General features: G+C 32.7%; 1 protein-coding gene across 1 annotated transcript in view; it reads right to left on the bottom strand.

The window, feature by feature from the left end:
- The window catches only part of LOC144437061 (uncharacterized), an 85,970-nt gene that overhangs the window by 59,286 nt on the left and 11,447 nt on the right, over window positions 1–15,237 (bottom strand). Inside the window, exons 2-3 of the mRNA XM_078125928.1 lie at window positions 6,375–7,006; window positions 5,280–5,458 (exon numbers count right to left, since the gene is read on the bottom strand). Of these exons, the coding sequence (XP_077982054.1) occupies window positions 5,280–5,458; window positions 6,375–7,006 (811 nt within the window). The remainder of the gene's footprint in view (window positions 1–5,279; window positions 5,459–6,374; window positions 7,007–15,237) is intronic.

Below are 15,237 nucleotides of genomic sequence, written 5' to 3'. Positions count from 1 at the left end.
TAGTTTTGTATGGTGGTGTGGGTAGGGTACGTGATAGTTTTGTATGGTGATGTTGGTGGGGTGATAGTTTTGTATGGTGATGTGGGTAGGGTGATAGTTTTATATGATGGTGGTGGGTGGGGTGATAGTTTTGTATGGTGATGTGGGTAGAGTGATAGTTTTGTATGATGGTGGTGGGTGGGGTGATAAATAGTTTTGTATGATGGTGGTGGGTGGGGTGATAGTTTTGTATGGTGATGTGGGTGGGGTGATAGTTTTGTATGGTGATGTGGGTAGGGTGATAGTTTTGTATGATGGTGGTGGGTGGGGTGATAAATAGTTTTGTATGATGGTGGGTGGGGTGATAAATAGTTTTGTATGATGGGGAGAGGGTGTAATCTAATACTTATATCAGTTTTTGGTATTACACATCTACATGTAAATCACTGGTGATATCATACAGATGAATGAATTTGCCTTACCTTACAATATTTGTAAATTCACAACAACAAATTCTCTTGTCTACATTTCATATATTTTTTTGTAATTATTCCTAATTGTTATATTCAAATTAGTCTTTCATTAGGTGCAATCACTTCTCTAATTGGTATTTAATTAATACGAAACTTTTATGTAGATGATTAGCTACATACGATTATAATTTGTTCATCAGGCTTTTTGACACCATTAGTCTCAGTGTCCCATGACAAATGTTTAAATCAACCATGTTTTGAGATAAAAGCTTTTGTGAGGTAAAATAAATTATTAATCTTTGGTTTAGCACCATCAATAACACTGTGTGTTTGATCAAGCGCATGGCAGATTTGTTGTTTAATTACCACTCAACTTCAAGACCCAATTCTACACAACATAATATTGAAAAATATTAGGGTAACATTTATTTACATATATATAAAATTATGGACTAATGTTTACCTTTGACATTTTCGTTTGTATATATTTATTTTTATTTTTCTATATATGTTTAAAAGTGACACTGGAGTCCATTCACCTGGGGAGGTTTCTCCATTTATTTGTTTTCAAAGAATCCATCTTTAGCTTTAAATTAATAATCTCATGTCACTATAGAAATAAATTACTTGACAAGTATTCATAACCTGCAACTGGGATTTGCTATAAAATTTTATCAACTGTATAATATCAGAGACATAATGACTGTGTATTTGTTTGCTTTGTTCTTGGTTACTTATATTTGTTGTACAAACAAATACCTCTGGTAGAAAGTGAACCAAACACAACAAACTACATGTATCCCTAATGTCAAACTGAAACATCCATCTTTAGCTTTAAATTAATAATCTCATGTCACTATAGAAATAAATTACTTGACAAGTATTCATAACCTGCAACTGGGATTTGGTATAAAATATTATCAACTGTATTAATATCAGAGACATAATGACTGTGTATTTGTTTGCTTTGTTCTTGGTTACTTATATTTGTTGTACAAACAAATACCTCTGGTAGAAAGTGAACCAAACACAACAAACTACATGTATCCCTAATGTCAAACTGAAACATCCATCTTTAGCTTTAAATTAATAATCTCATGTCACTATAGAAATAAATTACTTGACAAGTATTCATAACCTGCAACTGGGATTTGCTATAAAATTTTATCAACTGTATTAATATCAGAGACATAATGACTGTGTATTTGTTTGCTTTGTTCTTGGTTACTTATATTTGTTGTACAAACAAATACCTCTGGTAGAAAGTGAACCAAACACAACAAACTATCCCTAATGTCAAATTGAAACATACATTATCAACAGAAAAGTGAATCATAATTCATTAATATGAAACCTACTATATTAATTTGAATATTGTAATGTAAATTAGCATAACTTAGCATACATTATATTCCGATTTGGCTGACTCAGTTTGTGTCACATCCGGTGATTTTAATACCAGCACAAGTGTAAACTCTATGATTTATTGAATTTTGGCTTAACGTCTCATTTAATGCATGACACCAGCTGGAAATGATGGTATTCATAGGAACAAAGGGAACAAACTAAGTATTATAATTCATTACATGTTCATGGTTTTGAACTTGTGTGCCTGAGAGGAGGAACTCTCATGCAAACATATTTTTTAGTGGTGCAATAATAATTGGTAAGGAACCTAGTATATATGCACTGCAGATATACTAGATATACTTATACTGCCATGGCTAACAAAAACTAAATTCAAATGATAGGTGAAGGTAATAAAATACACTTTTACTGTATTTTTCATATTGAGTTGAAATATGTTATGTATGTTATTATACTAATTTATAAATCAATCCTAATGGTCCCAAAACAAAACATTCAAAGGCTTGACAGTCAAAGAAAAGCCTCGCTAGGTGCGAAATTAGTTGTTTTTGTACTGAAGTGCTGCTAAACATTTGATAGATAGTCATTCTTGGGTGAGACAATTAATATATATATACATGCTAATACCCTAGATCTGTTACACCGGTATTATATACTACATGAAAATCAACCAACAAATATCATATTTATTTAATGCATCCCTTTTGTATCAGGGGGCTCGCTAAGCATGTTAGGAGCAGCACTAACAGAAAATTAAAATATATACACCACTAAAAAATTAGAGAAGATATGACTAGTATAATCACATACAAAAATATATAAATGGTATACATATGCACACTCCACATTATAGTGATACTTTGGTCAGAATTCTAATTAAAATTAAATAGTCCAAGGTCATTTGTTGACAAATTAAACTTTCCAATTAATACCTGGACTATTAAATGATAAGAATTATGACAGTATCATGGTTATAATCATGCACATATCATAGTCAATCAGGTGTAAAATTACAGGACAGGCAGTATTTCAGACCAAGAGATTGTATCACATGGTTTTATACAGAAAACATGGCAGGACAAGTGTACATGTAGCTGTTAGTTGTGTATAAATACAGGTAAAAATCACTTCTGTATAGCATGTCATATTTACAAAGAATTTTGCATGTGGTCTTTATTGCATAAAGCTATAAATAGTAACTGAAATATTTCAGCTTACATAAATTGACATAATTAATCAACAAAAACATCATTGATAGAATCAGTTTTATTGTTAGTAGAGGTTTGTATTTCTGTTCAAATGCATGCACATACAGAAAGCAATTAAAAAGTGTTAATTATGTGCGATATACAGATGAATGATTTTAATCATGCAGTGATGGCAGAACTGCTCTTGATTTAGACTTCATGCTTTCAAATGTACAGGATAAAAGTTAATAGACCTTTATTTTTGATTTACCTACCACAACACCCAGCAATATAAACCAATATAAACAATGCTTAACAATAAATTACGGGATAAATCCTATCAGGTTCGCTGCGTTGGAAAAAAGATGTGATATATCACTGGGGAAAACGCTACTATTGGTATTGTCAATGGTGCCAGACGAAAGCGAAATATTGAATAAGCGAAGAAAGGCGGAAGAGTCAATACAGTCCTTGACAAAATTTGGTGGAAGGATATCAAGTTCACATGATTAAGCAGACGACTGCTTTATTAGCATTTTAACACATCGGTCTACTAGCTGACACAGACTTAGACTGGCGACAGTCGTTTGTGCCTTTTTGCTACGTTTTGTCTAAAATTAAAGTCATTGCCTCGCTCCGATACGGAGCAATACTATAACCGTGTACTGATCAGAGAGTGCCGGAGGCACGAACGACTATCATCGCTCACTGTATCTCCCTTTCTATTATTTATTCATGATGTGACGTCATGGAATTGGGCTTTACTCTATCGTATGATTTGCATACAGTTCACTCAACATTCAACACATATACACGTACACTACAGCGCAAATTTGACCCCGTAAATGTATTTTGATGGTCATAATCAAGTAATTTACCTTTCCTATCTTTCTTTGTGAAAGCTTGAAAACGTGCAGGTTTTTTTTGACATTTGTAAATAATGTCATTGGACGACCTTGATGCCCAACACGACAATTTCATTGGTAGTGTTTGTTTGTTCATTGGTTTGTTGTCGTTTACTCATGTATCTACTCATTTGTCGGTTTATTTTGTTTGTTAGTTTTTGTTAGTTTGTTTGTTTGTTTATTTGTTTACTTGTTTGTAATTTGTTTGTTTGTATTTGTAAACAAAACTAACTGAGCCTGAGCTCCCTGTGGTCTATGGTGCCGTGTACGTGTACAATTTACTAGCTAGCTGCGAGTCAAAGGAACTCAATTGGCTACAACTCATGGACAGTTATCATGCATATAATTTTTCTTCTCTGAAAGTCTTTCACATGTGAATATCCAAGTTTCTCCAATGTGTCTTGATATGTTAACTCGCTTGGTGACTCTGGCAACGCCATGTTGATTTTGATTGACAAGTTTTGAGAACGATGACCCCAATGTCAAACATTCTACAATAAAAATGTTCTTATTGTTATCGTGTGAAGGTGTGGCAAGGAACAACAGTCATTCATGATTTCGGCAATCACAGTTCCTATCAGTACATGCATTAGTATTCAGTGCTACGGAGTGAGGCGATGACTTTGATTTAGATGAAACGTAGCAAAAAAGGCATGAACGACTAAAACTCAGTGAAAATATGACTGGTAGTTGATCATCACTGTTGACTGATTTAACACCAATTGCAAGTCCGGCACGAAGCTTTGATACCCTCTTTTCAAAGACATGAGGAATTTGGATGGTACTTCCTTCAATGGGATGTCAAGTCATTTGGATATGTGTTTGAATTGGATGCCTTGGTATTAGCTCAGTATTAATGTTAAATAATCTTCTGTTGTGTACATCCTCAATGCGAGTCCAAAGGAAATTGACGACTTCATTACAATGACGGAAGTATTCAACCCACTTGGTACAGAAGATTAATTGTCGATCGATTTTGAATTGCAACATTATAGACATCATGAATGTGTGGAACTTTGTGAATATTAAAACTTTACTACATACATGTATTACATCTTGCAACTTATAAGTCATTAAATTTGAAGAAATGATAAAGCGATATATTAAAACAAATATGGTGGTAGTGGTAGTAATTAATCATCATGGTGGGCACTGGGGAGGGTGGGAGAGCAGAGTATAATGAAATTTGAGGGAAATATACATAAAGTGTAACATATCAGAGTTTATTGTGTGAGGTACGTAAAGTGTTGGGGAGCCTCACATATTGGACAACGACAAAGACTGCTGACAGCAGAGCAATCCACTGTTTTACAGTCTAATCAGGTACATGTATCTGAAAAGAAGAACCCAAACTTTTGCCTACTCACGAAAACACTGTTTAGCCTGGCCATTAGGGTATGGTAAGTAGGAGCCTGGTTGCCATGGAGCTGCTGTATAATCTGGGTGACATTTTTCACACTGTTGTCCTTCTGTATTATGCTTACAGACACATGATACTGCCCCATTCACATAATCACAGTATTGCCCATGAAGATTGCATTGACATCTGAAAATATTAATAGAAACCTTTACTACAAATTCACTAGCAGAGTCATCAGATTTATGAAAAGACAACTACAGCCAAGCAAGTACTGAAAGTTTATAACCAATACACATAATACATTTTTGATAAGCTGACAGCTTATGATTGCAAACTGTCAGTCTTGTTCACTCCATGATAGATGGCGCTGTTTATTTTATGTAAGTTTATTTAAATTCAAGGGAGAAATCAACAAGAAATAAAAGAAATAAATTCAGTTATGCTTTATTCTCGGTTCAATGCATGTGTACTGGCGCCCTCATACATTCTATGGAAAATCTTTTGTTTATTATACCATTTCTTCTAGCACATCTGACAACAGTTTACCTTGAAATGTGCAATTTTTGGTTTCATTGATAGTGAGAACTATATTCAGTAACTTGTTCTCAAGATTTCAAAAGTCCAGGTAGGCTTAAGATTAACATTAAAGGTGAGAAAAACAGTTGTCTGGTCAAGAAAATAGAAAAGGTGGTCTTGCACAAAAGAATCTTCATAGCTCACAATCATCCGATAAGATAATTTATAATATACCTAGTGATAATGCTGTGCCATGATTCGCTAGAATCAGTCACGTGATAGGAAAATAGAATGACTATTTCCCTAGGGAAATAGTTCCATCAACTTTTACATGGTCACGTGACCACCGCGCGTTCACAGCAGGTCAAAATGGCAGCTTAATTCTGACAATGTCGTCTGCCACCGCATGAGTTCACAGCATGAGGTATATTATAAAACACATATTGCCTGGCCTATATTCGGGCTATAGCACCTGTTCATTACCCCCTCGTGACTGTGAGTTACCAGAATCACATGCTATTTCCCAAGGCCTAATTACAAACCATGTTCCATGAAACTTATGTAATCAATTAAATCTGGTACCTACCTAAGTCGCATCGCCACATTTGATATAGCATAGTAGGAAGCAGCTAAACTATTTTGATCGGTAGTTTGGTTGTCAAGGTAAGCTGGTGTTAGAAGCCTAATTTGTAAGTCTGTTAGTGTCAACAGGTTTCTAAACTTTTCATCTGCTTCAAGATAATTATATATATTCTGAGTATCTGCATTGTCTGGTCCAGCAAGAAGTGTAAACCTTGGAGTGACAGAGAACACAATGTTCTCACCAAACTCTGTAGTCAAAGTATTGTATTGTTCAGTACATGTAATCTGTGAAGGGTTTGAAAGCTCCATGTCAGACACCATACCAAAGTCTGACACACAATCAGACGAATAGTACTGAAGCACATCCCAGGAATTTCCATAGTCCATTGATTTTGCCAGGATCATTTTCCTGGGAAGGCCTGACTGAAATGTGATTGTAATGTCGTCCTGGAGTTCATACTGCATTCCCAGTGATATTGTAATATTGATTTCCAATGGTGTGGGAAAATCTGTCCAGCTGCGAGACTGCCAATATGTTGGTGATGACTCCTCTGCTTCCAGGTCTAAGATTAGTTCAGGTGGATGTGCGAGGGCTGGCACATTATTTGCACAGACTAAACAAGAAGATGTCGATAACTGGTGGAAAGAATATAAAATGACAAAGTTAGCCGGCACTTTGAAACTGAATTTGAAAGGATTGCAATGTTTTGGTCCACGAACTAAGTGACTTTGATAACACAATGATGAACAGACCTACAGTAAACCTCACTAGTTTACTATATGTGCATGGAGCTTATAGCTAATATAGAAATATTGTTATAACCAGACATTTGATAAGTTGAATTTATACGTAGTACCACACCTGTTATTATTATTGCTATAGGCATACCATCAATACAGTAAGATTAACAGTAAGTGTACTACTAGTGCCAGTAAATTGTATAGTAATTTTGATAGCATTGAACACTAGTTACCAAAAGGTCACTATTATAATCAAAAAGATCAATTTTCTTACTACAAACAATTTTTATCTGTTGGTTTTTTAAATAAACTTAAATTATATTTTTATCCAGCTAAAAGTGATCCAATTACTCTCTTTACAGTATAATCCCCAAGTCAATCTGATTAAAATCTGATCAAGGAGAAGGCTCAATTTGCTTTATTTATCATATTTCACATCTACTGTCATTGTCTTCAATCAATCAATCAATCAATCAATACATTTATAGAGCGCCAATATCCAATACGAAGTAGAGTTCAGCGGCGCTTTAGTTAGTTATCGAACACTTTTGCAAACAAGTGTGTTTTGAGATGTTTCCTGAAGGCATTGACTGTGGGCGTCTGTCGAAGCTCCAGTTGTAATTTGTTCCAAAGACGTCTTTTATGTTATCATTTGTTTATACAGTTTACTTCAGGTGACCACCTTCCTCCATAATACCTCCTTCTTGGAGCCTGAAGGTAGTCAATTAAGGAATAAACAAAAAAAAATAGAGAGGACAATCATATAGTAAATAAAAGAAAGTCAAACTATCTTCTCCCCTCATATTTAATCTGATTCTCCCAAACTAGGCATGAAAAATAATTTTCTACTTCAGCTTCTCTTTCAAGGAATGTTAACATTTTGCATAAAACAATAATTTTTTTTACATTCGGATGAGAAAAAGAAAGAATACATCTATATACATCATCTAAAAAATATTTTGAATATTACAGGAATCCATTACTGGTCGAGCTAAAATCACTCACATTTCAAAGAATATCAAAATGCCATTATTACATGAGCCATAAATCAAACTGCAAATCATTGCCATTAAAATGAATGGACAACCCCTGTCTTGACTACTTAAAATGGAGGAGGCTGCCAGGCCCTGTAATCTGATTATAAAGACCAAGTATTAAATTCATGGAACCATGTGACCGCTACCAGTACATGGTAAATATTGTTTACAATGAGTCAGCTGATGTGAGTAATGACCAAGCCCAGTTATATTTATGGCAATTGTTCATTTCAAAAACTTGTTTATGAAAAATTTGATTATATCGCTATCTGACAACAATTCTTGACATATGAATCATTTACTTTCCGTGAAAGACACATAACATACATGTATGTATGTAAGCTGATGTAACACTTGCATAATGACATTCTAACCCCCCAAAAAATGAAAAGAAATATGACTGCAGGACAACAATAACTCAGACACCACACAACAGTACAATGCACTGAGTAAATCAAACCATCCTGGACTGAAATATATTGATGGTATTCCCGTAAATAATATTGTAACAAGTGGTGACTAATTATGTAGGCAGAAAATCAAACAAGTCAAACATGTGAAGTAAGGATTCCCACTCAATTTTAAATTATCATTTTCATATGTCATTTTATTTAAAATGAGACTAAAGGTTCATATTTCAGTAACAGATAGAGTACTAAGCATGCAATGATGCGTCAATGGCAGAACACATACATAACCTGGTACATGCAATACAAATGCAATAAAATGTTTATCCACATGCTGATCAATGCTAGATATAGGCACAGGGGCTTGGAATTGGTCATATCAATTTACAAATATTTGTTTTTTGTGTATTGTTTACTTTCTTTCTTTACAAAAATTAGTTTTTTGGTTAATATTTTCAAATCATTATAACTTTATTACATGGCACCTTATAGGGAAAAGACATTTTAAAGACCAAAAACAGAAAAAGCTAAACAGTAAACAAAAGCATAACTATTTGTAAACAAATATGGCCTGGCAAATTCCAAGCCCCTGTGGTATAGGTGTTCATTTGCTGAATGATTACCGTGGTCAAACAACATAGCACAATGTCTCATGGTATTTTATGGTAGCAGACCTATAGCGTGATCAAACAACATACAGCACAATGTCTCATGGTATTTTATGTACTTCTAGTGGTGGCAGACCTATAGCGTGATCAAACAACATACAGCACAATATCTTATGGTATTTTATGTACTTCTAGTGGTGGCAGACCTATAGCGTGATCAAACAACATACAGCACAATGTCTCATGGTATTTTATGTACTTCTAGTGGTGGCAGACCTATAGCGTGATCAAACAACATACAGCACAATATCTTATGGTATTTTATGTACTTCTAGTGGTGGCAGACCTATAGCGTGATCAAACAAAATACAGTACTATGTCTTATTGGTATTTATAATTATGTACTTCTAGTAGTAGCAGACCTAATATAGCATGATCAAACAACGTAGTATGATACCATGTGGCCATACATTGTATATAAGAATGCCAGCTTATTAAATTAATGGTTGACATTATATGATTGTATGAAAAGAAACAGCCATGGTTATTAAAACCCAATCACTGAGTTTTATTGAAAATGACAATTGTTATTCAAAATTCTATGCATGACCTTTGAATTTAAACAATTTTTAATTTTAGAACACATTCACTGTGCAATCTTTCATTAATAAATAGGCAAAAACATGATTTTAAAAAAATCTTGTTTTTTGTCGTATTCAAAAAATTACATACTTCTCAAAAGCTCCAATGATATTTCCAACATTTGACCGTTTCTCCAATCTCACCAAACATTGTCCAGTTTGAAAACAGATAATCTGGCTAATTTAATTTTGGTTTAGATATAGGGATGTAGTGCTGAAAATACTTTTTTGGCCTTTTTCTCAAAAATGGTATTTTTGTCATTAGGCCCTTATGGCACTTATAACCCCTTCAGAATTCTCCAGAGTAATACAGAATTTGAGAAATATTAAATACTTTTGTTTACACATTCAATCACAGAAGACCAAATAGCTGCGTGCAAATAATATATAATGCATACATCCAAACAATTGCGGCATTGTGATACTTAACGTTTAATACATTTCAAAGGATATTTCTATTTGTTATGATAAACTTTCCCAAATAAAAAATTCACACATGTATTTATGATGAATTGTGACATTTGACAATTAGCATTGCATCATGTAAAAGTTCAAATTATATTATTTTTATTTATGATATGAATTAAACTGCAATGTACTGCATATACAAATACACAACTATATTGTATAGATGAATTATTACTTATTACATTTGACATTTAACATTTATCAAATAACACTCATGACCACAAATGTAATGACTTTCTTTTGAAAATGTTTTGTTAGGTACAATAATGTACTCATAATATAATACACTGTGAAAGTGTTTCATCACCTGTGGATATGCGTATTTTTTGTAGCTGTAATAAAGGCTGACCTTGATTTTTGTATATTAATGACATTTTATAGTGTGTCACCAGTGTGTGTGCGTGTGTGTGTGTAGTGGTTCAAGTGTGAGAGATGATGTTTTATAGTGTGTCACCAGTGTGTGTATAGTGGTTCAAGTGTTAGATGGCATTTTCACCAGTGTGTGTATGTGTGTGTGTGTGTGTGTGTGTGTGTGTGTGTATAAGTGGTTCAAGTGTTACATAACATTTTATAGTGGTTCAAGTGTTAGATGACATCCACAGTGTTTCACCAGTGTGTGTGTGTGTATAATGGTTCAAGTGTTACATAACATTTTATAGTGGTTCAAGTGTTAGATGACATATTTTTACAGTGTTTCACCAGTGTGTGTGTGTGTGTGTGTGTGTATAAGTGGTTCAAGTGTTACGTGACATTTTATATTGTGTCACCAGTGTTTGTTTGTTTGTGTATGTGTGTGTGTATAAGTGGTTCAAGTGTTACATAACATTTTATAGTGGTTCAAGTGTTAGATGACATTATATAGTGTTTCACCAGTGTGTGTATAGTGGTTCAAGTGCTAGATTTCAACTTTTTTTCATATAAATGAAGTGAAATTATATTTTTTTAAAAACAGCACCAATGGCATTGTAGCACAACTGTACAGTTTTTAAAAATTTTTATCCACATGCTGATCTATGCTAGGTATAGGTGTTCATTTGCTGAATGACTATCCAGGTGCCAATCCAACCGTTGTCATGATCATTTGGCTGTTGCTATGGGTGTGGTCATGTTGCTAGACATATTTGCATACATTTTTTTGAATGTTTTATTCACTTGCCTATTAATCCCTGTAGATAGTTATCTTTGCAATATATGTGATCAGTTGGCTGTTGCTATGGGTGAGGTCTTGTGGCTAGGCATATTTGCTTACACTTTTTGAATGTTTGTTCACTTGTCTAAGAATCCCTGTTGATATCTTGTGAAATACACCACCGTTTTGCTGTTGCTATGGGTGTGGTCATGGTTGCTAGGGTATTTGCATACATTTTTTGAATGTTTACTCACTTGCCTACCTATGTTGTTATTTGAACAAAATATACTGTCATTTGGTTGTTGCTAAGGGCATGCTCATGGTTGCTTGGGTCAATTGTTTTAAGACATTAAATTTCAGCCGAATCTGCTTGGTAGTTTTAGAATTAAAGATTTTTGACCAAAATGACACATTTCTAGCTCTAATTTGCATATCACTGATGAACTCATCGTGTCATGAACAATTCTTAATCTAAACACCCCAAAGAATGTTCACTCCAAATTTCACTCCGATCTCCCCAGTAGTTTTTTAGTTTAATTTCTATGACCAAAAATCAATTTTTTTTACCCAAATCACACACTGGTGGTAAGACCATTTTGATTTGAACAATTTCCCAACTAGACACCCAAGGTAATACTCCATCATATATCATGGTCATCGGTCTGGTGGTTTTTGCCTTTAATAAGTTGTTTACACACACATCCACACAGACTCGGACAGACAGACATTTTGCCATGCCTATGGCACTACTGAACCTTATCAGTTCAGTTGTGCTAAAAAACAAAAATTCAATATATGGGAACTTTTATTTTTGCATTATTGTTCATATTTATATGGCCATACATGTGAAATGACATGATTTAAATTGAAAATATGATATTTTATCTTTATTCCATGTAAAACATGAAATTATTCAAATCAAATTATCAAAGACACAAAGATATTGTCAACAATGAATGATGACCTTCACACCTGTATTTTTAAGAAATTTTCTTTGTGTGTGTACTGTACAGACATTTGTGAAATCATGCGACATGCAGAATATGTTTCAAAATAAATAGCAGTTTTGCCCTAAAAATACCGAAAAGTTGTCATCTCTGGTAGGAAAATACTGTAGCTTCTTTTTTTGTCTGCTATGAACAACCCATATGACCCAATCATCAGCCATTGTTCAGTGTCATATTTTTTTCTATTTTTGAAGCAGCAATATGGATGGAATTACTTTTGTGTGTTAATGACAGCTTGTGAAAATTCTTTTCTCTCATGAAATGTGTCCTTTTTTAGATAAGGACAGTGCTAAATTTACAACTATCGGTAGCGAAACCAATCATAATGAAAATCATGTTAATTGAAATAGAAAACATATTATTAAACATTTGAACATATCACAAGGGAAATTCAACTAAAAATTGTTAATATTAATAATTTAAATCTTTTTGTTCAATATGTTAGTTACGAATATAGGAGTCTACATATGAAGTTTGGCAATGAAACCACTGCCATATAAGCCAATGATACCACTGCATATATGCCAATGATACTACTGCCATATATGCCAATAATACCACTGCTATGACATATGCCAATGACACCGCTGCCATATATGCCAATGATACCACAGCTATGACATATGCTAATGATACCACTGCCACATATGCCAATAATACCACGTCTGCCATGATATATGCCAATGATACCACTGCCATGATATATGCCAATAATAACACTGCCATGATATATGCTAATGATACCATTGCATATATGCCAATGACACCACTGCCATGATATATGCTAATGATACCACTGCATATAAGCCAATGATGTCATGTGTAATTGTATCTTTTTAGTGTTATGTGTATTTTGTATCTTTTTAGTGTCATGTACGTTTGTATCTTTTTAGTGTCATGTGTATTAGTATCTTTTTAGTGTCATGTGTATTTGTATCTTTTTAGTGTTATGTGTATTTTGTATCTTTTTAGTGTCATGTACGTTTGTATCTTTTTAGTGTTATGTGTATTTGTATCTTTTTAGTGTCATGTGTATTTTGTATCTTTTTAGTGTTATGTGTATTTGTATCTTTTTAGTGTTATGTGTATTTGTATCTTTTTAGTGTTATGTGTATTTGTATCTTTTTAGTGTTATGTGTATTTGTATCTTTTTAGTGTTATGTGTATTTGTATCTTTTTAGTGTTATGTGTATTTTGTATCTTTTTAGTGTTATGTGTATTTTGTATCTTTTTAGTGTTATGTGTATTTGTATCTTTTTAGTGTCATGTACATTTGTATCTTTTTAGTGTTATGTGTATTTGTATCTTTTTAGTGTTATGTGTATTTGTATCTTTTTAGTGTTATGTGTATTTGTATCTTTTTAGTGTTATGTGTATTTTGTATCTTTTTAGTGTTATGTGTATTTTGTATCTTTTTAGTGTTATGTGTATTTGTATCTTTTTAGTGTCATGTACGTTTGTATCTTTTTAGTGTTATGTGTATTTGTATCTTTTTAGTGTTATGTGTATTTGTATCTTTTTAGTGTCATGTACGTTTGTATCTTTTTAGTGTTATGTGTATTTGTATCATTTTAGTGTTATGTGTATTTGTATCTTTTTAGTGTCATGTACGTTTGTATCTTTTTAGTGTTATATTGTGTATTTGTATCTTTTTAGTGTTATGTACGTTTGTATCTTTTTAGTGTTATGTGTATTTTGTATCTTTTTAGTGTCATGTGTATTTGTATCTTTTTAGTGTTATGTGTATTTGTATCTTTTTAGTGTCATGTGTAATTGTATCTTTTTAGTGTTATGTGTATTTGTATCTTTTTAGTGTCATGTACGTTTGTATCTTTTTAGTGTTATGTGTATTTGTATCTTTTTAGTGTCATGTGTATTTGTATCTTTTTAGTGTTATGTGTATTTGTATCTTTTTAGTGTTATGTGTATTTGTATCTTTTTAGTGTCATGTGTATTTGTATCTTTTTAGTGTTATGTGTATTTGTATCTTTTTAGTGTTATGTGTAAATTTGTGTCTTTTTAGTGTCATGTGCATTTGTATCTTTTTAGTGTTATGTGTATTTGTATCTTTTTAGTGTCATGTGTATTTGTATCTTTTTAGTGTTATGTGTATTTGTATCTTTTTAGTGTTATGTACATTTGTATCTCTTTAGTGTCATGTACGTTTGTATCTCTTTAGTGTCATGTACGTTTGTATCTTTTTAGTGTTATGTGTATTTGTATCTTTTTAGTGTCATGTACGTTTGTATCTTTTTAGTGTTATGTGTATTTGTATCTTTTTAGTGTTATGTGTATTTGTATCTTTTTAGTGTTATGTGTATTTGTATCTTTTTAGTGTTATGTGTATTTGTATCTTTTTAGTGTTATGTGTATTTGTATCTTTTTAGTGTCATGTACGTTTGTATCTTTTTAATGTCATGTACGTTTGTATCTTTTTAATGTCATGTACGTTTGTATCTTTTTAATGTCATGTGTATTTGTATCTTTTTAGTGTTATGTGTATTTGTATCTTTTTAGTGTCATGTACGTTTGTATCTCTTTAGTGTCATGTACGTTTGTATCTTTTTAGTGTCATGTACGTTTGTATCTTTTTAATGTCATGTGTATTTGTATCTTTTTAGTGTTATGTGTATTTGTATCTTTTTAGTGTCATGTGCATTTGTATCTTTTTAGTGTTATGTGTATTTGTATCTTTTTAGTGTTATGTGTATTTGTATCTTTTTAGTGTCATGTACGTTTGTATCTTTTTAGTGTTATGTGTATTTGTATCTTTTTAGTGTTATGTACGTTTGTATCTTTTTAGTGTTATGTGTATTTTGTATCTTTTTA

The sequence above is a fragment of the Glandiceps talaboti genome, chromosome 6 (genome assembly GCF_964340395.1).
Source record: "Glandiceps talaboti chromosome 6, keGlaTala1.1, whole genome shotgun sequence".
NCBI lineage: Eukaryota > Metazoa > Hemichordata > Enteropneusta > Spengelidae > Glandiceps > Glandiceps talaboti.
Note: the sequence above shows the minus strand (reverse complement) of the source record. Positions and strands in the feature narration are given on the sequence as shown.